The sequence below is a fragment of the Lepisosteus platostomus genome, chromosome 10 (genome assembly GCF_059453375.1).
Source record: "Lepisosteus platostomus isolate fLepPlt1 chromosome 10, fLepPlt1.hap1, whole genome shotgun sequence".
In the NCBI taxonomy this organism is placed as follows: domain Eukaryota; kingdom Metazoa; phylum Chordata; class Actinopteri; order Semionotiformes; family Lepisosteidae; genus Lepisosteus; species Lepisosteus platostomus.
In genome coordinates this window covers 9,579,334-9,606,112 of record NC_142620.1, presented here as the reverse complement: position 1 = coordinate 9,606,112, position 26,779 = coordinate 9,579,334, and the positions used below count along the sequence as shown (strand labels likewise).

The 26,779-nt window shown below is 42.0% G+C and overlaps 3 protein-coding genes across 5 annotated transcripts; 2 read left to right on the top strand and 1 right to left on the bottom strand.

Moving 5' to 3' along the window:
- The first annotated feature begins 136 nt into the window (after positions 1-136).
- Positions 137-6,749, top strand: znf410 (zinc finger protein 410). 3 transcript variants are annotated; one of them, XM_088648012.1, is made up of 12 exons: positions 137-286; positions 1,317-1,395; positions 1,638-1,688; positions 2,025-2,157; positions 2,602-2,748; positions 3,592-3,774; positions 4,023-4,182; positions 4,398-4,579; positions 4,787-4,876; positions 5,077-5,199; positions 5,419-5,553; positions 5,928-6,749. In XM_088648012.1, the coding sequence occupies exons 3-12, from the start codon at positions 1,656-1,658 to the stop codon at positions 6,047-6,049; spliced, it is 1,308 nt and encodes a 435-aa protein (XP_088504138.1). In that variant the 5' UTR covers positions 137-286; positions 1,317-1,395; positions 1,638-1,655; the 3' UTR covers positions 6,050-6,749. The 3 variants fall into 3 exon arrangements, with proteins under 3 accessions (XP_088504138.1, XP_088504137.1, XP_088504136.1); XM_088648010.1 differs by having other exon boundaries at positions 138-284; positions 2,563-2,748; XM_088648011.1 differs by lacking the exon at positions 1,317-1,395 and having other exon boundaries at positions 2,563-2,748.
- Positions 6,750-7,834: 1,085 nt separating this feature from the next.
- Positions 7,835-13,695, bottom strand: fam161b (FAM161 centrosomal protein B). The gene is made up of 9 exons (XM_088648002.1): positions 13,446-13,695; positions 12,326-12,663; positions 11,326-11,882; positions 10,641-10,978; positions 10,074-10,201; positions 8,903-9,070; positions 8,558-8,657; positions 8,132-8,295; positions 7,835-7,920 (listed from the first exon to the last, which is right to left on the bottom strand). The coding sequence occupies exons 1-9, from the start codon at positions 13,563-13,565 to the stop codon at positions 7,851-7,853; spliced, it is 1,983 nt and encodes a 660-aa protein (XP_088504128.1). The 5' UTR covers positions 13,566-13,695; the 3' UTR covers positions 7,835-7,850.
- A 356-nt stretch (positions 13,696-14,051) lies between these two features.
- On the top strand, positions 14,052-26,493 carry coq6 (coenzyme Q6 monooxygenase). The gene is made up of 12 exons (XM_088648006.1): positions 14,052-14,446; positions 14,988-15,122; positions 16,769-16,827; positions 18,621-18,747; positions 19,939-20,069; positions 20,433-20,540; positions 21,249-21,311; positions 21,743-21,850; positions 22,542-22,744; positions 24,856-24,971; positions 25,442-25,608; positions 26,312-26,493. The coding sequence occupies exons 1-12, from the start codon at positions 14,230-14,232 to the stop codon at positions 26,339-26,341; spliced, it is 1,464 nt and encodes a 487-aa protein (XP_088504132.1). The 5' UTR covers positions 14,052-14,229; the 3' UTR covers positions 26,342-26,493.
- Positions 26,494-26,779: the final 286 nt, after the last annotated feature.

The window sequence follows — 26,779 nt, the reverse complement described above, 5'->3', positions numbered from 1 at the left end:
GCCCATTCCTGTCATGCAGGTGCTACCAAGAATTTGCCTACCGTGCTTTTTGAAACAGGCTGTTAGCGCCTACCTACAGTACAAACCAACTGGTTAAACACGTTTGTTAAAAAAAAACAAGCTCAGGCCGCCGTCGCTTGTCCTAATCGGGCCCCCGTAGAGGGGAAATATTTGACACACGTTTGTGTATAAACAGAAAGGAGGAAAAGAACATTTAGCAAAACAGAAAACTTCGGAAAACAACAAAGAAAAAACACGCAGACAGCCTGAAAACAAGAAAAAGTGTGTGAGTAGATCGTCAAAAACGCTTTGCAGGGATTTCTAATTCAAGGAAATCACGAACGTAGTTACCAAAACAACACATATGCAGGCGGATATTCCTTTTTTAAAGAAATGGGCCTGGTACGGGCTCTTTTGTCAATTAATTACCGTTAGTATGTTTATGATATTCATATTAGCTAAGCAAGAATCAGTGCTACGTTTAGTTAACTTAACGATATTTAAGTATTATTTACAAATACTAAGAATTTTAAAACAATGCTCCCCTTGCTGCGTTGTTCCACTTGCTATTTGTAGAAATAACTACACTAGTTATTTTTTTATCTAAAGTGCAGTATTCGTATATTATTTCTGTAAAAAGTTTCAAAATAAATATTAAACCTGACTTTTCCTCCTTTTACTTTTTGCCGTAAACCTATTTTCTATTTGGCAGGAATGATTAAAAAAGGGTCGCCTTGTTGTTCTCGCATGAATAATGTTTCATTTGGAAACTTCTGAGTTTGGGTTATCGAACATTTAAATTGATTTGTTTGCTTGTAGTTTTCAGGAATATTTCGGTGCTTGAATTGTAGAACAAGACGAGAATTTAGCATGGAACATGTCTCAGTTCTCCTCTAATCTAGCCTTCCTGTTTTAGACACTTGGTTGAATTTAACCTATGGGCTTACGTTCAGTGTCTGACAACATATGATTAATTGATGAGAAGAGTCGTTTAGAAAGCTGAAGTAGAGCAACTTGTAACAGAGTTATTCTTGCAATATATTTTGGGAAATGTCAAAATAAAGGAGATTATTAATATGACTAAGTCCTAAGAGCAGGAAACAGTTAAAGCTCTATTGGTTAAATTAAGAGTTCTGTTGGAATAAAGGCCAAGACAGGAAAATATTCTGCTTTAGTCCAATCGATTGCAATTGTTTGCTTTGTGAATTAAAGTAAAAATGTTATAGTATGAAATGTCTGTGTTTTCCACCACTGTCTACTTAACAACATTAATACAAATTCTTTAATTCTTTTTTAATTGTTGTCTCCCTGTTTAGCTATGACAACAGGCAGATGAAACTAAGGATAAGAAAGACTACCTCCAATCCATGACCACATGAAAAGGATTTGATATTGGTAATTCGTGTAGATTTTAAATGATCTCTTTTAATGTTCATTAAAAATCTGTTTTTAAGATCATTAAGAAAAAAGGTAGATAAAAAGCTTTCTGAATGGATTAATTGGAATTGTAAGAAGTTAGAGAGGGTATATTTGCATCTGTCTCTACAGAATTGAAAATAAGAAACCTAAAACTGTATTTTTAGTGTCTGAAAAATTATACTTTTTTGGAGTCAAGACATTTTCATATTTGTTTGCAGATCTCCAAGGCTGAATCCATGCTCTCTGATGAACTGGACTCCAAGCCTGAGGTATGTAGCAGTGAAGAAAAAATCTTAATTCTTCCTACGAAATAGATTGTCTGTCTACACACCACATCTGCAGATGTAAATATGACAACACCTAAAGTCACCAATGTCTGTGCTTCACATGTTAACTGTATAGGAACAGAACAGAAGATCATTTACAGAATGTTCTGCTGATCCACACCGATAAAAATTGCATAACCATCTGCGCTTAATTTTACGATTGGATATTGGCAATTAACGTTATTCAGCTGTCATTTAAAATGTTTAAAGCAAGCAGATAGGGAATAGTTCACCTCTTTCAGCACTTTGACAATGTTTTAACCATTTTTACTGTCCCAGCTGCTGGTTGAGTTTGTGCAGAACGCCTCTATTCCACTGGGGCAGGGGCTGGAGGAGTCTGATCCCAAAGACACCTGTCTGCATCTCCTTCCAACAACAGAGAGCTCTTTATGTAGCCAGTTGCAGTTAACAGGTAAAGAGTAAAATCTAATTGATGTGTTAAACAAATTCAATTTTTAGTCATTTGTAGCCTTACAAGTATTTCCACAGACCGTAGAGTGTGTACTGTATATAAGTACAGATGTATGTATAACGTGACTAAAATATATTAACTAAAATAGTTTTTGAGCAAGTGTATAATTGTGAGTGTCGGGCCCTAGTTCATTCATCGCTGTATACATTTTGGCATCTTAACACTGGAGTATGCTAGATATTTAGACCTAATGTATGTACAGTAAGTCAGCAAAGGCAGTTGCTGGATTGAATCAAACAATTCCTCAGAACAAAGGAAACCATGCATGCAGTCTAAGTTTTTGTGCTTGGTTGATTCTCCTCTTCCTTCGATGAATTGGATGATGCTCTTCATGTCTATCTGCAGACACCAGTCTGAGCCATGCAGCTTCTCCCTCTCTGTCAGAGTATGAGAATGAGAGGGAGCCTCTCGTGGTCCAGCTGCAACCTCACCGGCCTGTCAGTCTGTCTGCCACTCCCAGCCCTCCTCCAATGCTGCATGACCTACAGCACTCAGACAACACATCTTTCATACTGCTCAACCTAGCTAAAGGTAATGATTAGAAGGGGCTTGGTTAGTTTATAATGTATTTTTACATGAATATCCTTCTGTGTGCACAATGCCATAATTAATCCTCGGCATTTTCATCTGAAGGGCTTATGTTAATTTAAGTGCCTCACTATTTAAAATATTATAAATTAATTAATAGCTTTGATGCATGACAATAATAAAAAGTAACAAGCTTATTTGTAAGGTATAAGCTAGTCCCTAGGACAAAAAAGGAACACCAAACCACTGCTCTGAGGTATTAAGTAGGCTTCAGTGACCCGTGTACTAATTAAAACCACTTTACATCAGCTCATAACTCCCATCGTCTGTAAACTGCACTGAGAATGGACAGTCCACGGAGGAAGGGATTCTCTGCTCATGTATAAGACACTAAATGGTCAAATTCAAGATTAATGTAAGGACTGCACGAGTATTGATCTAATATAATTAATAATTATACAGTAATATAATTATTCAATATTACTTAAGCATTATATTGGTATAATTGTGAGTGTGTCTGACACTCTAGTTGAGAAAATAGTTAACCATAACTGAGATGTAAAGATAGAGAGCATATCTTCATAGCTTCCTCTTGGCTGGATTAGTTTGACATGACTGCTACAGTGTATGATCTCAGAGCACCAGGTGGCAGCAAAATGCACTACTTGAGGGGTCTCGGAACTGTACCACCGATGCAGCTGGAGACACTCACACGCTGATAAGAAACCCCAATTGCTTAAATCTATCTCTGAGGAGTTGAACTTGATGTTGGGTGTCGACTACAGTGTTGTATAACTTATAAGACTAATAGAGTGATTGGAGTGTTTTTTTGTTTCGGTCATACAGGGCTGGCAGCCTCTGCAGAGCCCCTGGTGTTCGTGCAGGACGAGGTAGACAACGACATCTCCACCGGCGAGAGTGCGGATGGAAGCACCCCCTGGTACCTGCGAGTGCAGGAGCTGGCGCATGACAGCCTGATTGCTGCTACAAGGGCGCAGCTGGCAAAGGACGCCAAGGCCAGCAACAGCGGTAAAATAGCAGTCCCACAGCAGTTTTCTTGTCATAAACAGCCACTGTAAAATTTAAGGGAGAGCTCAACCGTTTCCTTTTATTAAAACATTTCTTCTCTTCAAAGGCAGAAATCACAGAGTAGAGCTTTGACGAGCAGTGCTTGTTATTAAAGTTCATACTTATAGTTATGCCATTGTGTTGGGGGGGAAGCCTGAGCTCTCTGGATCTCGGGCAGAATTGTGGTTTGATGCATTTTTTTTCCCCAGGCGATCATCTCTCTAGCTACCCACCTGAAGGACCAAAGAAAGAGACGCCCCCCTTACCCGAGCGTTCGCACAATGAAAAGACTCTGAAGTGCACGTTTGAAGGCTGTCGGAGAACATTCACCTGGCCAGCTCATCTGAAGTACCACTTAAAAACCCACAAGTAAGATGAGTGGATGTGCTTCTACATTCGCCACTTATTTCACATCTCACTACCTTGGTTTTAAAATAAACTTGACTTTTTGTGAAGTTTATTCTTCAGTGCAGTATAAGTTCTGTAACTGGATTTCCGTATTTCAGGTATTGGGATCCGCACCATTCTTGTCAATTGATTAATGGGAATGGGGACAATATTGTCTCTTCTGTGTCTTTTTGCAGGAATGACCGCACATTCAGGTGTGGCGCTGAGGGCTGTGGGAAGAGTTTCTATGTATTGCAGAGGCTGCAAGTTCACATGAGGACGCACAATGGAGAGAAGCCATTTGTCTGCAATGAGAAGGACTGTGGCAAGAAATTCACAACCGCAGGCAACTTGAAGAACCACAAAAGAACACACACTGGTGGGTTGTGCACCCAGAGAAGACGTTTACTAAAAAAAACTTTGAAATATCAGCCTTAAGCAATTTTCTGATCTTCTTCTGCCCTTTTAACATAGCTCTCACTCACTTTGGATAGCATTTTGTCACGAGTTGAATTCAGCTTACCTGTGCAAGGTGTTCCAAACAAAATAACTTCTGAGTACCATTTTCTTTTCTTTTTTTATTCAGGAGAGAAACCCTTTCTGTGTGAAGCAGAAGGGTGTGGGCGCTCATTTGCCGAGTACTCCAGTCTCCGGAAACACATGCTTGTCCACTCAGGTGAGGTGGCTGTTCCTGGGATTGTTCTTGCACTTCAGGAGCTTCCATTCTGAAGGTTACATCTCAGACTCGTCCTCTGCCTATGAATTGCCTTCCTACCTTGCTGCCGTTTTCAAGTCGGCATTTCGGCAAGACCCATGTCCTGTTTGTCCAGTTGTGCGTGTGTCTGCAGGGTGTGATGTGGGTGTATTCAAATGCAGGAGAAAAGCCGCATCAGTGCAGTATCTGTGGGAAAACCTTCTCCCAGAGTGGAAGCAGAAACGTCCACATGAGGAAGCGTCACAGCAGCACGGCACCAGGCAGTGAGAGCAGAGCAGAGACCGGTAAGAACCCGCCTGCTGCAGAATATTTAAGCTTTAGGGAGTGTGTCCACGATGAGAATAATGACAATGCATATAAGAGTGATTACATACTGAGCTACCCACGAGTATTTACAGGACTATAGTATCCAGTCCTAGTCCACTAATTCCTTTCAGTCTTTCGTAAGCTTACTCAAGTATCGAAGAGCTTAGTTCTAACTTTTTTTTGTTTTTAAATCTCAGGAGAAACATTGACACACAGCAGTTTGCTGGAGGACCACGGAATTGGTAGTGATAGCATGGTTTCTATGACAACATCGCGCACTTTGGAAGAGGAACCCATGAATCTGCACCATGCTATGCTCAGATCACAAGGAGGTGATTATGATGAAAGCACCAGCTGTACGAATATGATGAAATAGCATGCATGTTTATCTCTAAAGCAGCTTCAGTACTAAAACTGACATGAATGTAATGTATGTTGGATGTATATAGTAGTTTCAACAGGGGTTATAAAGAATAGGTTTCAATCTTCATACACAGGAATACAATACTAAAATGTATATGAAGCACTTTAATTAACATTATTTACTAATCTGATTTTTAGACATTTCATTAGAGATTATTTAGAGAAGAAAAAAAATAATTGCTCAATTTCTGCATCACTAGAACTATACCGCCTTTATTGTAAGAGATTCTCTGTGACATCATACTAATGTCCTTTTGCTCTGTTTTTGGCACCCTACCTGAAGACACCTCCATAGAAAACATCCCTTCTGCATCTGTGGTGGTACTGTCCCAACCACATGACCTCGTAACCATGGCAGCAGGTGGACATACCTATGGGGAGGAAGTAGTAGCTTTGCTACAGTAATGTGTGTTCAGGTCATGCAATAGAATCCCAAATGGAAGTCATCATACAAACGTTTGCAGCTTATATCTGTAAATAGGTTTTCATCATAGTGTCAGCTGAGTTTGTGAAGAGATCCTCAGACGCCTCTTGTTTAGGATTTCACCTAATGTGAAGAGGAGAATGAAATTCCCAGCAGTAGCAAGTGCTTTGTATCTGTAGAGAGATGCGAAGGCTTTTTTTCCCATTACTTAACCTGCTTGCTTCAAAGTACGGTAACTCTTAAAATAACCAGATGTTAACAAAGTACTGTTTTATGAATGTAAATTCTAGATCTTGCCAGGCGTCAGGAGAAATGCTTAAGGAGTAACAGAAAGATAACCTGTATTTTTTTTATCAGGAAGTGTGCTATAGCACGGACTCAGTGTTACATGTAAAGTAAGCTCTAAGAATCGAACTTGTAATATTTATTAATATGGTACGGAACCTCCTTTGGTGAAATGCTGTTCTCTAGAGACGAAGAGCAAATATTTTTGTTAAAGTAATTAAGCAATGTGAATGTTGCCACCGCAGTTTGTAGCATGAACACGGTGGGCAACTAAAAATCAATATTAAAAAAATGAGACCCATTCTAAATGGGGAAAAAAATGCACTTCTCCCTTCCATTCAAGATTCTGAACTGTATTGTTAATAATAAAAAAATAAATAATAATGTGTAAATTCATTACATTTTGTATGCAGTTTATTTGTATGCTTGGCTGCCTGGTGGTGTGGCCATCAGCTCAGCTTTATCTTCTTCCTGTGTCTGTGTGGGTTTCCTCTCCTCCAGGTCCAGGTGCTCCTGTTTCTTCTCCTTTCAACAGACATGCTGACTAAGTTCATTGGCATCTCTAAATTGTCCCCATGTGTTTGTGTGTGCATTCTGATAGACTGGCGTCCCGCCTAGGGTGTAGCCCCGTCTTGCTTCTGGGTTTCCGCGACCCTTACCAAGGAGTAAGTGGCTTCCTGATGAGGGGTGGATAGATATTTGTGTAATTCTTGGTTCTTTCTCGGTCTTGCCCACACAAGCACAAGCAATATTATCCATCATAATGATGGAGCACGGACCCATGAGACGTCTGTTTGTTTCACTCGAATTTACACAGAGTGCCTGGGTGGCTCAGCCTTGTCCAGTTCCTGCCAAGGGATAGAGGGCCAGTCCGGCATAGCTAAGCCACTAGAATAATACCGCTCAAGTGACTGAACAGATGCGCAGTCTCTCTGTTATTCTATTCACAATCTGTGGCATGCCAGTTACTTTAATACATAGCAGGCCAAGGGCATGTTGCTTATGCAAATACAAAGAAAACCTTTTTTTCTGATGTATTTTTGAAAACATGTTTTACCTTTTTCACTCAATATATACAGACTTTACATTGAATAAAATAACAAGACTAGTTACAATTTCAGTATTAGAATGTGAATTTTATTAATATTATAAAATATTTTAATGTTTAACTTGCATACACAGAAGATGAACCAAACACAACCAAATACTTGTGATCACTTATTAAAAAATATTTTGTTAAACATTCAACAAGTCGTAACTCGTCTTACCATGCTGACCCATGTGAATGACCATATTTTATCATTCTTATCTTTAAAAGGCATATTTAGCACCTTTAGAACTGATGGAAAAATAAAATCAGAGGGTTGTTTAATTCAGAAGAGGTTTTTGTCTATAACTTGAATCTATACATACTGTTGGTGAATACAAGTGCAGATCTGCACAGCTGGGAAATGTACAAACTACTCATTATAGTCATCACGTTTCTTCCTCTTTGGTTTACTTGGTCTCCGCATTTTCCTCCTCTTCTACTGCTTGGTTTTCCGCTGAACTTCTCACACTCTCTGTCCTGGAGGAAGAAATTCCAGGTTTGAAGTTAATTATACAGTAATTATGTACTGAAGTGGATTGGCTACATGCTCTTCTCGTGCTGGTGACGTTTGTGATAAATGTATATTACATGCTATATGTGAGACTGTCACAGAAGAACCTGATGCAGTCATCTCTGATCTTGGCTCAGTTTGTTATGTGTCATCAGAGCCCGTCCTCCTTTTAAATACCTGCGATGGGTGTCATGAGTACTGCTTTCGGCATCCTCCTCATCAGATAAAAAGGGGGGTGTTTCCCCTGCTTTCTCCCCTTTACTTCTCACAAATTGCTCGTTCAGACCGACCTCCTGCAGCGTGTCTCTGTATCGTCGTTCTGCCTCTGACTTTGCATTTTTCTGGAAGGATAATTTCTGTTCAGAGCCTAGTGAGATCACTTTCAAAGTCCATATTCCATTGCATGAACTGCAAAGACCTGCTAGACTAAAGTACCACGTTATTCTCAGATCAGTTTGTTTATAAATTATTTTGCCTTTTCACTTATCAAGGAAATACATTAAATGTCTTCATGCTTCAAGCAAAGACTATTGACTATGACTGAACAGCACAAATCATTTACAGACGCATAAACCTGTGATCAGAACAGAAAGGTAACTCTACCTGTGTCACCTGTTCGAACAGGTAGGGGCGAACCTGAACGCGAGTCTTCATCTCCTGCAGCTCCTTCCTGTACTCCCTCATCCTCTGCTGGTCAGTCTGCCTACAAGGCAGAGAACAGAAAATCAGCCATGTGCAACCTTGTTTAAGAGTTAAGAAAAGTTGCAGGGCTCCATGAGAAAGTCCTAAAAACTCAAAAATTCGATTCACTTCAAAAGCCAAATGTACAGGTTAAATGAATATTAATTATGCTTGAATGACATTTTAGGTTGCAAACGTTGTCACTCATTTATAGGTGTATTCTATCTGAGGGTCTTGCTTGACATACACGTGACATACTCAGCGCACCTGTGTTGCTTTAACTTTTCCCTGTAGACCTCTTTTAGAGACTTGTGTGGGTCCATGGATCTGGCCCGCGTAGCCACAGTTTTCTTCAGTGCTTGAGATTTCAGCCTGTGCTGCTTCATCCACTCTGTGTTCTCCTTCTCTCTGTTCTTCTTCTCTTCCAAAGAGTTTCTGAAGAAGAGAAGCTGAAGATGAATGGATAGTCTAGAACAGGGGTTGGCAAACATTTTAGAGCAAGGGCCACAAAAAAATGTTTTACTAACCTTGCTGGGCCATCTGAGTGAAATCCTGTATCTAGCCGATAAACTCACCGACTGGAATAGGTTGTGTTTCTCCAGGCACATCTCCTCTGCGACCTCTTGCATACACTGCTTACTAAACTCACTGTCCGGGAAGGGATTGGCAGCTGCTGCTAGAAGCTGTGATACTCGATAACTAGCTCGGGTAGACGCAACATTTTCTTTGGATTTTCTCTTGAACAGTTTTTGCTGCCCCTGAAGCAACTTTTTCAACTGTTCTAATTTTTCGGCCCTCTGCATCGATCTTTCTTTTTCTCAACACGGCAGGAATATCTTACAGTTAGTCCCTTGTCAGTTATAATTTTTAGAACAGTTTGAAATGACCTGCTTTCAAACAAGATAGCGTACACTAGACGTCATTTGCGTGACTGAGCCGTTCACAGTAAGCAACAAATATCCAAATGAATTTACGGTAAGAATCAGTTACCATAACCTATGTAACCTAAGTTAAAGCTGACGTCTGATAGGCTAAAAGTAAAATGCATTGTGCAATAGGTACTGTTCTGCAATTCACTGTTAGTGCTGAGAGAGACCAGCAGAGCTAACAAGTAGAGGCCACTGGCAGAAGATTTTTAATATCTGATGCAAAAAGTAACCCTCGAGATTCAAACAGCAGGGAGCTGCGGGCCACTCAGAAAAGTTCAGCGGGCCGTAGTTTGCCGACCCTTGGTCTATGACATAGCATTGCATGGCATGAAATGGGTCCACTCCTAAAATTCACACGCTGAGTGAAATGAGATTCACACGCTTTGGTCTTCATCATCGCAAATGCATATTCCCTACGGATACAATGCATGAACGCCAGAGCATGCCGACATGCCAGATAACTCCGTAATCTCGGCTCGACTGGAAATCTCCCCGGGGTCTGCGGATACCTGATGGCGGCGTGACGCCTCCTCTCTGCGTCTGTGATGTAGGTGGGAAGAGTATCTGCTGAAAGCGACAGAATGCCGCTGAAAGAGTGACGCCTCCTGACATGTGCCTCTCTCTCAGGCCCCTGTTCCTAAGGGATGAATGCACAAATAAGATATGCAAAGTACTTCTTGTTGTTTCAAAGATTTGATGTCCTTTTTTATCTGAATATTTCCAACGATTCAAAGTACAATTTATCGATGTCATTAGCTAATTCCATTAACTACATTGTGAAATTTGTACGCTATTTTATGCAAATCTCGGTTTTCTTATGGGCTGACCATGCTGTAGGCATGCATGTTGTTTTGCCTTATGATTAACATTATGCATTACTATAACTCTGTATGCTTTTACCATAGTGTCACTAGAATTAGCTGCATTTTACACCTCCTTCGCTGTATGCCCCACTAAACATGAGACTGTTAGTGCTGAAGTATGATCTAACTGAGCTGACAGAGCCAGGCAGCTAATGTGTAGAACAGAAATTGCCTTGTGCTCCAGCCCACACTGCGATGGAGGAGTTGGCTCACCTGTGTGGGCTCCAGGGACTTCCTGCTGTGCCTTGGGGGCAGGTTGGAGGTACGTAACTGGAAGGGCTGACACCTTGTTACATCTTTCTTTTCTGCCGTTTTCAAGGCCTTCCTCTGGAAGGCCATGTACAGCCTGTCGAAGTCAGGAGCCTGGGCGTTGGTGCGGGGCTGGAAGCTGGGCTTCTCCTCCAGGAATCCCAGGGCCTTCCTCCTAGTCCGTATCCCACAGCTCTTCTCCTGGTCTTTTCTCTGGGGCTGGATCTCAATGGGCGCTGAGGAGCTTTTCAGCATGTCTGCGGCTCTCATCTGGATACGGATCTTCCTGTAAAGTTCTTCCTCTAAATGGGGCACATATGCACGCAGGTCGGTTTTTAGATTAACCTGTCTTCTTTTGTGGATAGAACATCACATGTGCGACACAGGATCTTAGGAGGGACTGAGGCAGTTTAAGATGGAAAAAATGTGCATGCAAAGCTGCAAATACAGCCAAAGAGCAGAGGCAGATTGTGTTTAAGACATGCTTTGCATTATGATCGCTTTGCATACAGCTACAATGACTAAATGCATGCTATTAATCACAAATAAACTAAAATTATTTAACAATACACCAAAAAAATGATCTTGTGCAGACTAACGTCCACTTCTTTTGTTTATTTCTTTCTATGGTGTGTAGTCAGCTCATTACCTTTCAGATGTTCGCTGACTCCTGGGTCCTGGACGGCCTTAGGGATAGTCTTCTTTGCTGCTGGTTTCTTGTCGTCCTTCTGTGAGGCCGGGCTGCTGGCCTGCAGCTGCTGTTTCATCTCCTCCTTCTTTTTCTCCTCCCTTTGCAAGAAGCTGAAGGGTCTCTGCATGGACAGCAGGAAGTCCTTCCTCTGCTGCAGGCCGGCCTTCCTCAGCCGCTCGTGGGCCTCGGTGATGTCCTGGTACAGGGGCAGGAAGACGTGAGCAGGGACGGGCGCCGCACGGAACTGCTTCTGACACTCGGCTTCCTCTGCCTCCCTCCTCTCCGCCAGCCTCTTCTCCAGGTCCTGCGACACTTTGGATCGGAGCAGCTGGGATCTCCTCTGGGCGTCCCTGAGGGTCATGTTGAAGGGCTGGGGAACGGTCAAACTCCGAACCCCGGCTGCAGAGGTGCTGACAGGCCTTTGGGAGCCTTTAGTTTGAGGAGAGACTCTGGAGCCTCCAGCTTCCTGGGACCTGAGGTCACTAAGGGAGCAAGATCTCCTCAGGCCTCCCTCCCTGTAGGAAGTTTAACAATGAATAACCTACTTACAGGACTGGAATAGACAGGGGCATGGACACCAATTCTTGTCTTTTAAGTTGGAAATATTTCCAGTTTTCAGAGTAGGTATATTTGCAAACTTCAAACTGCAAACTGTTCTTTCATTAATGACTTCAGAATCTTTTTGCACTTGGTGCCACCTTGGGTGTATTTGCCTCATCATCATCCCAGATTAGTTTTTGAAAAATGAATAAATCACATATAGTGGCCAGCCTGTGACAGTTTTTTTTAGCTATTCAATCTTTAGCAACAAAATTGCCAATCAAATGACCTTGTAATGTATTTTTATGCATATTTTCTAACTTCACAATTTCACCTTGAGTGTGTGAGGCAACTCTCTACGTCACGTAAGTTCAACTGCAAAATCACACATCGTCTCGAATATTCAAAGACGCGTCACCTGAAAGAAGATGTTTTGCCAGAAGTGGACTGGATAGTTCGCCTCTCGCTGGGATGGAAGAAGTCTTCGACGTCTGCCCTCTGTTCCGTCTTCCTCTCGTTGCCTGAGGAGACCAGGGAGTCCTGCAACAGGTGCTGCTGGTAGAGTCGGCCTGTCTCCAGCAGCCTCTGTCTGTGCGCCTCCTTCAGGACCTGCAGCCCGCGGTAGAAGTCTTGCTCCGACGCAGCTGGGGCCTCTTCCTGCTGCAGGAAGGCCAGCAGCTCGCCTGCCTTCCTCCGGGTCAGTCTGCTGTCCCCCAGCTCCTCATCAGACTCCGACGAGTCCTTCGGAGCAAAGCCCTGCAACGCACACATCATGGAAGCTCACAAATAAGAGCGAGAATATACCCGACGAACAGATACAATCAGATAATGGCGAGGATGGGAAGAGAACTGCACCTTCTTTGTGTTGGAACACAACAAAAGGTTACAAATGAGAGGTGTCCATTCGGCCAATCTAGCCCAAACTGTTTGGACTAGATGTTCCAGTGGAGTTTGGACAAGGTAATGCACTTTTGCTGTATAAGTGAAAAGACACCCCTTGTATGGTCTCTTCTTCTGAGCCGTGAGCTTTTAAAAGGCTACAGTACTCAGAACCGTCAATAATCATGCTCTTCATAAACGTCCCATGATCTCACTTGGTGTCACAACGCTCGTATTTTGTGTTCCTTCCCTAATGTACATAACTTTATTGTACCTAACTTTAATGTACCCAACTTGTACAATTGTATATGTCATATATAAACTAAAGGATTTAGAAAAAAAATGTACTATTTTACCTATTATTTTAAAAAATATATTGAACAACACAATGCAAAAAGTAAAAGTGATGATAATCTGCACAATAACATGCAAATCATATCTCCAACACGTGCATTGCAGGGCTTGAGCTTTAGGTTGCCATGGGAACTGAAAACAAGCGTACTAGTCACAGCACCATGACACATTCTCATCGGGAATTACATTAAAGGCCTAAATAATTCTACAGATATTATCTCCAGTGTAGGTTAATGATAGCGGTGAAATGTCTGCCATTAAAACGTCGTTATTAAGATGGTAAAAAATAAAAGAGTGGAAATAACCTGATACTGAAAGTCTGAGGATTCTGTCGTTGAATCATCTTCATTTTTAATGCCCGCCTGGATTTCATTAGATATGTTTTCTGGATGTTTAAAAGGCGAAGAGGTATTGGATTCCGGCATCGGAAAACGTCAATTCGATTTATTAAATTAAAAATACGCTATTTTTTTCTTCAGTGCCCATCTAGTGTCAACACCACACATCAAACGGCTGATGCGCATCCCTCCCCTCCGCTGTGTGCGATTGGTCGCTGCCTTACCTAGGTTGTGTCTTCTGATTAGACACCGGGCCTGTCATTTTATTTCGCGACCTTAAAGATACAGCGGGTGATTTTATTTCACGATATGGCTGAAATGAAGGGAATGAAACTATCCCTGTATTTTAAGGGTGTCATGGAAATATTAAACATAGTATTGGAGTATTTAATTATTTTGGAGAAAACAAGAACCAAGTTAATAATGTGTCGTGTTTTGGAATATATTTGTTAAGTCACGCAATGTAAATGTCTTCTTGGTGTTAAAAGGGGCACTCTTTTTTTAGAAATATTACTCCGTTTATTACCAGAACGGAAACCCGCCTCTTCTCCGCGATTGGCTGAATTTGACACAGGAAGTGTTTTCTGCAGCCGTGTTTAACCTTTTCAGTCAGTATGTCAATACAACACAAGACGGTAGATTATGTCTGCGCATAACAAGGAATTGTAGGATATAGGATTTCGGCTGCTCTTCACGGTTATAAAACTGAACACATTCTACACACTGCCCTCGAAACCGATTTCCCAGAGGGATGCACTTTCTGACAAAAGCCAAGTTTGTGTTACAGGGCGGCGGGCGGAGGCTTGCTGCTGTGCACTGTGTGGTTGGGATACGAGCACTGAAACGAGTTTTCCACAGCTCGAAGTGCACTGAACACGGGGATCAAGCGAGCAGGGGCGAAAATGAAGTCTATGATGTCATAATTTCTGGAGGTGGGATGGTAGGCACTGCTATGGCCTGCGCCTTAGGTGAGCAGAAACGTTGTCTTTGTGTTCTGGACAAAAAAAAACCCCAACTCACTCGAGTTCTTAAACGGATAGAACTGTGCTTTTCTTTTTACACACAGCAATTACCCTAAATTTCCGATTGTCACAGTTCTAGAGTAAAAGCCTATTTTACCCGTCGGGGCCCCACTGTATGAAAAAGCTGTCATTTAGCTAGACAACCTCACTCGGATGCTTTACTGACTACAGTCTCTACAATCTCGCACCTGAAGGGTGCACTTTAGTAATTGTAGTGCCGGGGTAAATTCTAGGTATTTATGTTTGTAGGTTGTTTTTGCCACCTTCGGTAATACTATACGGAGCGTCTATATGCAGCGCAGTGAGCTACATGGTTTTTAAACTAATGGCAGATTTTGATATCCTGTGTCTCCACTAATTAAGATTTAGTGAAGAATAAAGCAGAGCAGGCTTCTGTAACGGTCATCTCGTGGTCTTACTAATGTAACATACCTGTGCATTTTGACCTGTTCAGAAAATCCAGTTATTTGTTTTGTTTCCAATACAGGTTTTGATCCCAATTTAGAAGGAAAGAAGATCCTTCTTTTAGAAGCTGGCAATAAGAAAACTCTTGACAAAGTACCAGAGGCATACAGCACCAGAGTGAGCTCCATCAGCCCTGGCTCAGCAACTCTTCTCAGTAGTATGAGCAGCACTTTCTCCATATACTGTACAGTCTAGGACTCGGTGATGTAGTGATGCATATCCTATATTGCCATATTGTGTCATTTTTGTTGATGATAGGAATATCATGGGGTTGGGGTTGTGGGATGTCTTGTGTGGTGGTGACAATAATTCTCAGGACACAACAATATGAAAATTCTTCACCTTTATCTACTGCAGATCTTGTACAGGCAGTTTTTACTGACCTTCACCCTCTGAGCATCTCTTGGAGAGAATAGTACACAGCAGCCTACCTCCAAACCTCAAACATTCACAGGGCATTAATGCTACTGCAGCAGAATTGCTACAGGATTCGAGATTTCTGAGGCGTATATACATTACTTGTATATTCTGCTAAATCTATATTTCTTTAATAAGGGGATGGGGTACTTATTTGATAAGCTTCCAGTTTTTCTGATTTGGACTTCTCTTGTTAATGTTTTGAGACCCATGAATGCTTGCTTCTGCTGTCTGTCTCCTTCATTCTTTCTCTTGCAAGTCATAAATGTGGATGATGAAGTTGAATTTAACCCCCCGACTACCATCCTGTACCACCAGATTGAGATATTCTTGCTAGATACATTGAAATACTTTTAAAGTATGTTCTCTTTACGTGATTCTTTTTGTATATTGTTGATTTCTTGTTATTGTTAATTCTCCAGTTCTAAAGTTTTCGCTTTAGTCTGGACATTCCAGTTCTTACTTCTGTCCAGCCTCCTCTGTTGTCCTAACTGTGAAAACAGTCTTCATAAAATAAAGTCAGCTGCAAGCTGGAACAGAGAAAAGCATGTACATTGCTCACAGTTTATAATGTTGACATAGTGCCAGTTATTCTTTCTTTTTATGTCTAATAAATGTGGCTGACACTGTATATCCAAAGCAACTTACAGTATATTTGCACCCATTTAATCAGATGGGCATGTTACTGGAGCAATTTAGGTGACACAACTTGCTCCAAAGTAACAGCAGCAGGGTCTCGCCTGAGATTTGAACCCATGACCCTCCAATTATAAGTCCAGAACCCTGAGCATTGCTCATTCCTTAGTCCCCATGTTCACCTACCTACTGTATATCCACACTTATCACCTGTACAACAGCGCCAGAGATCACTGTCACTGCCTGTCTCAGACAAGGAAGATGTGCCCAAGTGTAACCTTCTGAGTTAACACATTTTCTTCACATAGCACATTTTGATTTCCACGTAGCTTTGCTTTGCTTTTCAACAGCACGTCTACAGCAGCTTCCCTGTATGTTTTGTCAGTCTTTTTTCGCTCTCCTGCAATTTGCTCCTCGGCTTTTGCAGATTATGAGTCTAGATATTGGTGCTGTGTTTTCAGTGCTGGAAGGAAACTAAAAGCCACAATAGGGTGTAGGGTTTGTAATTTGCAGTTGGTAGGTAGATCAGAAATTTGATTTAATCTGGGCTGAAATCCAAACAGGTAGCAGAGCTGATGGTTTATTACTGTTGTAGCACGTAAATTGGGCATCTAGCTTTCACATGAAATTGAGTGCATGTCCTTTCATTTCTTGTCAAACTGTATTTTACTGTGTCCTGTAGTAAGGATTCATTAACAGTTAAACAGCTGAGAGCAGTTTCTTCCCTTGACTATCCTTTGTCCCCTATAGGTGTCGGAGCTTGGGATCACATCCTCAATATGAGGTGTAAGCCATTCAGGAGGATGCAGGTGAGATTTTGACTTCTTGCAGTTTTACTTAAATGCAGTTTCTTTTCCAAACAAAACTTCAAAGATTCTCTAGTGGCTGTGATACAGAACCCATAGGTGTAACAGTTTTTATGGACATCTTAAAATCATAAAAGGAAGGCACAAAGATGAATTTAACCACAAAGCTGTGGAACCTGTTTTACATGGCTGATACCATAATCCCCAACAGGCAACAGTTTGTGTTGAGTCTACATAGTGAATATGTCAAAATCCTCTGCAATGTTGCCTTTTTCTTCTGCTTGAAAACCACATCTAAATCTGATAAGTGCATATAATCAGCCAAATAAAGAAAGCTTTGCCTCGTATTACGTAGATTCTTGTTATTCTTTAAGCCTTTTAAATAGGGGCTACCTTTTTTGTATTTCTTTGTTCTGTCACAGATATGAATATCTTGGCCTGTCTTTTTATGTTATCACGTTTCACTCCCTAAATCTACACCATAATGTACAGTGTAATTTTCCAGTGGTTTGTAATTGTTCAGAATGAAAGGCAAGCTCATTGGTGGCTGAACTGAACATTTTGTACATTCTGTGGTGTAATTTATGAAACATCAGAAGCCCAGTAAAGGCTTGGATGCCACAGTACCAGAGGGAGATAAATTTAAAGGGATATCTATAGCTCTTCGGCTCTCTAAAGGTCAGGCTCACCATGCCTCACTGGCCATAGGCCTAAGTATGTATTTATTAGAAGCATATTTAATAATAAAAATAAATCAATAGAACATTTTAAATAGGAGACTACCTCCCTTTTTTTCTAATTATAAAATTCATGTGAAAAAGCAGGGGGGAATGAAAAGATTAAAGTGAGGATTACTGCAAATGTCAGCAGTAAAATGACCATGGTTTACTGCTGTGGTCATTATGTGGCCTTCCCTCTAAGATGTGGCCTTTTTGTACCAAATCTGAAACCCTGTGGTTACTGTTGTGGTTGGGGATGTCATCGTAAAACGCCGTATCGTGATATACCTCTCCCATAATATCCTAACCACAGGTTTTTTTTCTTTACTTATGGTGGTTACCCTAATGACAGCATACAGTGGGACGGTAGCGCTTAAAACTGCCCAGAGGCTGGCAGGGTAACGTATAGTTATCATCCCAGAGTGCCATGCCAGCAGGGCATCCCTTCTTCTGAGTCCCGTAAAAAAGTCATGAGGAAGAAGGAAAAGGGGAAACCATGTAGCTTAACATAGTAGGATTATAAATAAATCTGCTGGAGTCTTCTGTCTTCTGCAGTTGGTACATGTTCTGTGGTTGTCTGGGGGGGTTCGAAAAAAGAGGGGTGGGCGGTATGACGGAACCCTACCCAGCCAGTTACTTGGAACAAGAAACCTTGTACGGAGCAATTTTTGATGAGCAGCAACAAGGTGCAAGTCTGTTTATAACTGATATTTGCTTCAAACATCATTTTGCACTTTCACAGCACCTCTTCTCTTTATAGTCACCTCTGGAAGCTCTCTAAAGGGGGCCCGCACTGCTTTCTGTGTGTTACATGTGAATAGGGCAAGTTGATGGAGTCTTCCATTTTCTTGCACGTTTAACTGTTGGGGGCTGGGGGAAGCAGTTTGCTTGATTTAATGAATCTGATATGGAAGCAAAAACGTCGGAAACGTATTCACACTCCACCATGGCTTTGCTGCAACAGAGTCGTGGTGAAGGCAAGCCCTCCTGAAACCAGGTTTACATCTCGGATACATTTGGGAGATCAGTGATGGGCGGGGAAATTCTGAACTGAACTTGAACTCGTTTTGGTTTAAGGTTTGGGATGCCTGTTCAGATGCCATGATTACCTTTGAGAAGGACAGTTTGGAGGACGAAATGGGATACATCGTCGAGAATGACGTTATCATTGCTGCTTTGACCAAGCAGGTTGAGTCGATGCCTGGTAGGTGTGGGGCTCTTGAATTGCTCTGTTCGTGAAGATTTCAACAACGAATTTTCTGTTCTGAACTGAGCTGGTCTACATGGTGCAGCTCTTCCCTTAGTCAAGCATGGGTGTCCTCCAGATGTTTCCTCCTCTTGTCCCCGAAGGATTTATTAGTATTTTCTCAGTGTCTGTTTATGAGCTCCACTTCAGCTCTTGGATGCATCTCTGTTTTTCCTGCTAATTCAATAGCAACTGTTGCACAGCCGCACATTTCCTTTGGTAACCCAAAGCAAGGGTCAAAAACGTTGACCCAGACAAGTGCTGCGCCCCACTGACCTACTTTATGCTGTCATTCGCCCGAGTTTCTCTTAAGGACACACAAGTGCTGACAGTGTATTGTTATTAAAAAGATTAAACCAGAGCTATTGTTAGGATCAAACTAAGTAATGCTTGCCATTGCCATGAGCTGTAAATGTTCTTTTTCTTTGTTGAAAGAGTGTCTGCTGTGGTTATTGTGTGGAAGACATCAGAGTGGTTGTTAAACACTCTCATTTTACTGCGCATTAAAACTGAGTGAATTTGCTCCTTATTTTCCCTCTTCTGGTTTGCTTTGTAAAGTTTGATTGAACTTTGCTGATTGCAGCACGTATTTATGGAACAGCTCAGATCATCTCAGTTCTTGAGCCATTCAGCTCTTGGTTGCAGTCATACGTGTGCTGTGGAGACTAATTACATTTGCGTGTAACCCCTAATTACATTTGTGTGCTTTTAAGAGGTTTGCAGGTATCGTGCTGGGAAGACATAATTTCATTGCACATTGCAAGCCGTGAGGGATGCTGAGAAAAGTGGGCTTTATGCAAATGTAAAAAGCTGGCACCAAAAATGGTGAGGCATGCTTGACTGGTAGATAAACACCATTAGTCCTGCCATGTGGTTAGCCAAGCCCATTAAGGCAATTGTCAATCTGAGCTTGGCAGCTGTTTTCTGGCAGTATAAAAGCCTGTGTCGTTTTATGAGGCGGTTTATAGTTCTGCACTTTAAGTCACAGCCAGGCCTTGCATTCTGGAAAGTTAAGGAAAGCCTTCATGAGTGTGTTGGGCTGCTAAGAGGTGCTTACCTGCGGGTTCCTGTGACTTGTCCTTTGCTGCGATGTTTTCTTTGTACAATTTCAGTGTTTAACCCGCGGCTGCGTCCCTCTCTTGCCCTCAGATAAAGTGACCATCCAGTACAGGAGCAGGGCTGTGAAGTACATCTGGCCCCGGCCCTTTCAGGCAGCTAATGCCATTCCCTGGGTCCAGGTGGAGCTGGCAAATGGGCAGAAGCTGCAGACGAAACTGCTGGTCAGTTTGACATTAGCGGCATGTCTGTTGATGCTGAAAAGCACTCCTACGTGTACATCCGCCAGTAGATTCTGTCTTCATGCACACTTCTATAGAGCACGCCCTAAGCTTTATGCTTGATGTACATTACTGTAGCTTTTAGCCCATTTGTCCCGTTATCATGTCCTGGGAAATAAATATTGCATTTAATAGCACTCCTAGATAACAAAGAACCAAGTAGCGCTTTTCTAACATAATTCTGATGACCCATGCCTGACAGTTTTACATTGTGCAAGTAAGACAGCTTACCGTATATGAGTTATGAGAAGTAGCTACCCCGTAGGCCTGTTATCATCAGTGGGCATGTCGTTGGCTATTTTACAGATTGGGGCTGATGGGCCCAACTCTATGGTGAGAAGGGACACAGGGATCCCCTTGGTCAAGTGGAATTATGACCAGTCTGCTGTTGTGGCTGTGCTTCATCTATCTGAAGTAAGTGATTTAATTTTTGGGCTAACGAATAGCGAAGCGCACCAGTAGTAATTAGTACCTGGTAGGTAAGTTCGCTCTAGAGCAGCAGTGCATGGTCTTGGCTCTGGAGAGTTGGGAGCTCTGCACTTTTCACAGGTTTCGCAAAATCCTCAGCAGATGAACACCTGGAAAAAAAAGTCAATTTCTGCTTGGGTGGAGTCAGTGAAAGGTGTGGTGGAGGGTGCGGAAGGGGCCTCCATGCCCCTCTAGTAGCACTAATCACGGCTCTGAACCAGCCAGGTTGTAATGAGGAAAGTGGATTTGGAGTCTAGCAAAGCCTGCTTTGACGGCGCAGGGTGTACAAGAGAAAGCAGGTCAAAACAACATATTAACTGAAAAATCCATTAGCTCAACAGTCTGCGGGGAAAGAAGTGGGGTCCATTACAAACCTGAAATTTATGGCTTAATTGCATTATTTGAAGTGGTTTGATCTGATTTGATTGATTGGGAGAGAGGAGCAAAACTCAGCATGTCCTGGCCGCTCTGTGAACCACAACACCTCAGGAATATGCACAGCTGTGCCAGGAGGGTTCTGAAGGTACTTAGAGGGAAAACCCAGGAATTTATCCTCTTTTAATTACAGCAATTATTAGTCACATTGTCTTTCCCTCATAATGATTTCTCTGTCTTGACTTCAACTGTCTTTTCTGAAATAATTTTCAACATTAGCCCACAGAAAACAATGTTGCCTGGCAAAGATTCCTCCCAACTGGGCCTATCGCAGTGCTTCCAGTAAGTGTTTTTTTTTTTTATTCCAACATTTTCTCTCTCACTCATACTTGAAGTAGGGCTCAGGCCATGTAAAGTAATGCATGAATTCCATTGTAGGCGGTGCGTGGCATTAACATCGTCAGAAGCATATGAAACATTAAACCGTCACTGTTGCAAACTGCAGTGTTTTAATTTGCAATAAAATATCTGAATGCATATTGCAATGGTATATTTGTGCATATTAAAACTGTTTCCATGCAACAGTGCATCATTAAAGTTGCTGCAGTAGTCTGAGCAAATGCTTAGCTTTGATCTTTTTCCATCTGTGAAATTTATCAGACAGTCAGAGAGAGCTTTTTATATGAAAAACCAGGGTCTCTATGCAACAGTTTCATTAGAGTTTGAAAAACCTGCCTGTTTAATTTTGCTTTTACTTTCTCCATCTGTGAAAGTTATCAGACACTGAAAGCTCATTGGTGTGGTCCACCAGCCATCAGCACGCAGAAGAGCTGCTCCGCTTGGATGAGGAGAGCTTTGTTGACGCAATCAACTCTGCGTTTGTGAGTTTCTCTCTCTGCAGTCGACTGCTTCCAAGCGAGACGTTGTGCTGATCTAATGTGTTCTGCTAATGTCTCGACTTTTGCATGATTTAATTACCAGCTTCAACTCAGACAGCACTTCACCCTCACCTCCTCCCTTAAATGGATCAGGTTTGTGAACTAGATTGCTGTCACATGTGGCCCAGCAAGTTTCTATTCTTTTCTGTATACTGCTCTTACGTTTACACTGGTTAGGCCCTTGTTTACACGCTTACCTCCGCAGGTTAGTGAGCTTAGTTTACTTCCTGTCTGCTATTTGATCTTCACTTTTTTGGAGTGTATTCATTTTAATTCAAATGTATTTCATTTCCGATCCCGTAGTTTTGGCTTTGATCCTCAGCTGGGGAGCTTGAAATTAAAGAGTTAAGGTCATGTCATTCCAAGCTTTGCTCAGTTTGCAGCATGGTTGGCAGTGCCCAGCATCAGCCTGAGATATGTGTTTAAACTAGATTTGAAACAATTAAAACTTATGCACAAGTCTTGTTCTAATTAGCTCAATCCTCGTTTGTTATTGCCTGAACTGGGCAGCTGTGGAAACACTGGTGGTTGCACATCAAGCAATTGAGAGGAAATAATATATTTGTGTAGTCACTGTGGTGAGTGGAATTCTGTGTCAGCAGTCTTATCTCTCCTCCTCTTTCTTTTCCTGTAGTGGAGCAATGAGAACCACTCAGAACTGATTGAAACTGCAGGCACCCTGTTCAGATCTGCACTATCCGTTCTCATGCCTTCTGGGACTTCAGCGAGGCAGCTGCCACCCAGTGTCTCTGGGATTGGGGCGCAGAGCAGAGCCATATTCCCTCTGGGCATGGGACATGCTTCTGAGTACATCAGGCACAGAGTGGCACTCATTGGGTACGTGCTCTGCCGTTGCTGTTCAGTGTAAACATTTGCATTGCTTATGAACAGGGAGACTCACCAGGACGTTCACCAACGTTGAGATGAAAGTGCTTCAATTCCATTGTAACTATTTACCATCGTAGCAGGTGTGGAATATACAGAATTGATGTAGTTCATCAAGTAATATCTCAAACATGCCTTGTGTGAGTTCAGTGCCAGTTCTAACCATCTTTTCAGTGTGCTTAAAACTGAAAGCTATCCTGTGCACACTGTCTCTTGACAGCCTGTCTTACACTGAGGCAGGCTTGTTATTATTGCTGCAGAGATGTGGGGGAGGATGATGTACATACTTATGGGAAGAGATTAGCACAAGTTTAGTTTCATATCGTTCAGTGTTTGTACCAGTAACCTTAACCTCTGCTTCATTTCCTAATTTCATTTCCGTCATCACGTTGATGAGGAGATAATCCTTGCACACGCAGAACCCATGACAACAGCCATTTTGCAAAATTGATTTTTAACAAGTATACTTAGGTTTTGTTGAAATCATTGTAATTAATGGTTAACCATTGTGGTTCGCATAGCAGTACAGGAAGATGGCTTTTATATTGAGCATCAAAAGAAGCTTATCGTTCCATTTTTGGATGAAAGTTATTCAAAAAATAAAGTATACAGATTTTGGTTATTGATTGATAGCTTGTGGTATCATGTACCAATTAATTGATCATGCATAATCCACTAAAGCTTCACCTCATTAGTGTGAGAGTTGATTGGACACAAGCAATGATGCGATTTCGGCTGTTGGATGTCATATTGTTTCTTCCACTTTTTAAGAAGCAATATCTTTGTGCCAGAGGTGTTTTGGTGCAGCATCTCGAGTGGATTCTCCAGCAGGGGAGCCAAGTCCTGTGTAGCAGTGGGTCAAGGATTTGTATAGATGGACATCAGTGAGCCTGTTGCAGATGTGCAGAGTAATACGTTGAATGTTGTGTACAGCAGAGCAGTAGATGGGGAGGTCGAAGTGTTATGGAGTGTCTAGTCACTACAGAACTAGCTGCCCTTCTTCTGCTCTCTTCCTGACATGACAACGTTCCAACTAGACAAAGGTCACCATGCTCCTGGTGGATCTTTCTTACAAGATGAGAAAGTGACAATAATGTTGTGGATCCACTCCTTGCTAGCCTTAAGCCCTATTGAGCATATGAGGGATGATCTGAGACAATATGTGGAATTTAGGTCTCATTCTTGCCCAGGCTCTAAGAGAGGAAAGAGACAAAATCCTACACCACTGCTTCTCCAACTTGGAGCAACGTTTGTCGCATACATCCAGCTATTATTGTCTCTACAAGCATTTTTAATCAGTATAATGAATTTACCCGTCATGTCCTTTTAAGAAAATGTATAACATGAAATTGACAATTTGTTTTAGCTCTATGTTTCCTTTGATGCTCAGTAGATTTTTATTATTATTATTATTATTGTTGTTGTTGTTGTTGTTGTTGTTGTTGGTAACAGGCATAGTAGTGTCTCGAAATACATGACTACCTGGAATTTAAATTCAACAGGTTACATTTTTGATTGGTATTTGACTCCAGTTGGACGGTGATTGGCATCTGCCAGGAGGAGAAAGACCAGCTTGAAAATGAAGTTCACTAGCATCACAAATCTCATTAAAGCCTGGTTTCCCACACTTAAAATTATCTGTTTATGTTGGCTGCAGCTGTTCCTCTTGAAAAGCCACCCTTGAGGTCCCTTTCCTTTCAGGATATGTTCATCTATTGTTGTCTGATGGAGCTGGAGTTCATTTTGGTGTTTCTGTGGCAGCTATGCAAAATGACATGTGGTGTGCATTTCCACCCTTGGCAGTTCCTGTGTGTTGCAGAGTGTAATCAAGAAGAACTGCACATCTCTGCTAATTATATTTGCAACAAGGACTTCAGGTTAGAAGCAGATTCACCTGCGGTGGTCAAGACCCACAGATTCCAGACAGAGCTTTCTCCCCTGCGATCTCTGGATAGCCCTTGTCATGATAGCCCTGTGTCAGAGCTCCTGCCCAGAGACATCTGTTCTCTCCTTGTCCTCTTGGTCAGAAGCTGTCAGTGAACTGGTGCCTGTGGGTTTTGCAGGGATGCTGCCCATCGAGTGCACCCGCTGGCAGGCCAGGGAGTGAACCTTGGCTTCGGGGATGTGGCGTGTCTCACTCGGCTCTTGAGCCAAGCGGCCTTCAACGGAAGGGACCTGGGTGAGTTACCTGCACTCCTCCCTGCACCACGACATGAGGAAAGCAGTGTGAACTGTTTCGCTTTTGATAGATCGGCAAAAAAAAATAGTTTGTGTGGAATTTCCAGGAAGGGTTCGATTTGTTGAGGAGCTCACCGTGCCTTTCGATTCGTGGAGTGTATGCTATGAGTGTGAGAATTACCCTCGGCCGAATTACATTCTTGCAGGATTCAGAATGTGGTTTGAAAACCGCTTACCTTACCTTGAAAACACTAAGTATTTCAGTAGCATGGACAATGGGATTTGGCAATTTAGCCAAAGAGCTCTGCTAGGACTCATTTCTAAAACTGCCTCGTAATCAGTGCAGCTTTTTCCCTCACATGAACAGTACAGAAGGCCCAGGCTTCGTTAATGGAGTCCACTCTGAGTCTTCCCAATGCCTTGTCCAAGAATTGACTTCCAGCCCCTTTGCCCATTCTCTGTCTTCTGCAGGAGCCATGCAGCACCTCCTGGAGTACGAAACGGAGAGGCAGAGACACAACCTGCCAATGATGGCTGCCATAGACCTGATGAAGCGCTTGTACTCTACCAAGATGGCTCCCATCGTGCTCCTGCGAACGCTTGGGCTGCAGGCCACCAATGCCGTTCCTCCTGTTAAAGTACATTGCGGTTCTTTTGATTACATGCTTGCCTTTTCCCAAATATGTGTAATTTACCAAGCCATTGTATGGTCATGATCTGTGGTCTTGCTATGTTTAGTACCGAGTTCACAGTTCCCGAAAGTGTGTGGGCGGGGTGTGTTCCTCACCCCACAAAGTGTACCCCGGCTTTGGCGTGTTTCGTATGTTTCGTGTGCGCGCGGTGTCACGTACAGTTCATGCTTGATGGCTTCATTCTGCGTCGGCTAAACCCACCCCGCAGCAAACTGGAACTCTTTGCCAAAGGGTGCAAAGAAATCAGTTTTCAATTAAAGTGCCTGTCATTATCCTAATCTAACAATGCCATAAAGATTTCCCAGACTGACAGGGTTGCTGTAGAGCTTGAAAAGAGCTGTGGGCTAGAACTCATTTGTGTGGGACAGGGCTTAAAGAATCAGGCTTACTCTAACCCTACTGTTAGAGTTCTTTTCTTGATTTAGTGTAACTGAAACAGTGTTCTCTTTTTTACATGTTCTCTTCTATGTATTTTTTTACTTCTGTATCTTTTTTTCCATGGGAGCTATTTCTATAAGATCTGCCTCCTTATGATGGCAATTTCCATAAGTTATGCGTACCACACAATGGCATACTTAATAGATATTGTAACATATGCTTTCATTTATAAACTAAGCTAACTTTGAACATTTTCTTCCTTGTCTTTCAGGAACAGATCATGGCCTTTGCCAGCAAGTGAAAAAGAGATGTGATGTATCCTTCTTGGTGAATGTTAGCAGAGACTCTCAAGAGTTTGCCTTGGTTGTTGCCAATTGTGAAACAGAACACTTGAAATGCAAGTTATTCAAAAGTGTACGTTTTATAACATAATAAAGGTATATTTTAATCTTTTCTAGCTTTTTATTTTATTTTGAAGTATGGAGTAGTTTGTCAAATGAATTACAGGTTGTGAAAGTGGAACATAAGAAATACACATGAAATGCTGAAACTACTGATTTCCCTCATTTCAACCTGTCAGTTGTAATTGCGTGTTCTGTGAATGGCATCACCAAGCCTGCAGTTGTGGTGAGAGGAGAGAGTTGAGGAGTGAGGTTAGCCATCACCATGCCACTGTGATGAAAGGTGATTTCCAGTCCTATACTAGTTTGTTTGTTTTGATGATTTTAATGTATTAGGC

Bases quoted from the DNA above. Each gene is read 5' to 3' on its own strand.
- znf410 (XM_088648011.1), top strand. From the start codon at position 1,656: ATGCTCTCTGATGAACTGGACTCCAAGCCTGAG. The intron at 2,749-3,591 runs GTAATGATTAGA...TCGGTCATACAG, and splicing joins ACTGCTCAACCTAGCTAAAG to GGCTGGCAGCCTCTGCAGAG. The intron at 5,554-5,927 runs GTGATTATGATG...CCCTACCTGAAG, and splicing joins TATGCTCAGATCACAAGGAG to ACACCTCCATAGAAAACATC.
- fam161b (XM_088648002.1), bottom strand. From the start codon at position 13,565: ATGCCGGAATCCAATACCTCTTCGCCTTTTAAACATCCAGAAAACATA. The intron at 9,071-10,073 runs GTATCCGCAGAC...TCTCTTCTTCAG, and splicing joins AGGCGTCACGCCGCCATCAG to AAACTCTTTGGAAGAGAAGA. The intron at 8,658-8,902 runs GTGCGCTGAGTA...TCTGCCTTGTAG, and splicing joins GAAAAGTTAAAGCAACACAG to GCAGACTGACCAGCAGAGGA.
- coq6 (XM_088648006.1), top strand. From the start codon at position 14,230: ATGCACTTTCTGACAAAAGCCAAGTTTGTGTTACAGGGCGGCGGGCGG. The intron at 21,312-21,742 runs GTAAGTGTTTTT...CATCTGTGAAAG, and splicing joins GGCCTATCGCAGTGCTTCCA to TTATCAGACACTGAAAGCTC. The intron at 21,851-22,541 runs GTGAGTTTCTCT...CTTTTCCTGTAG, and splicing joins ACGCAATCAACTCTGCGTTT to TGGAGCAATGAGAACCACTC.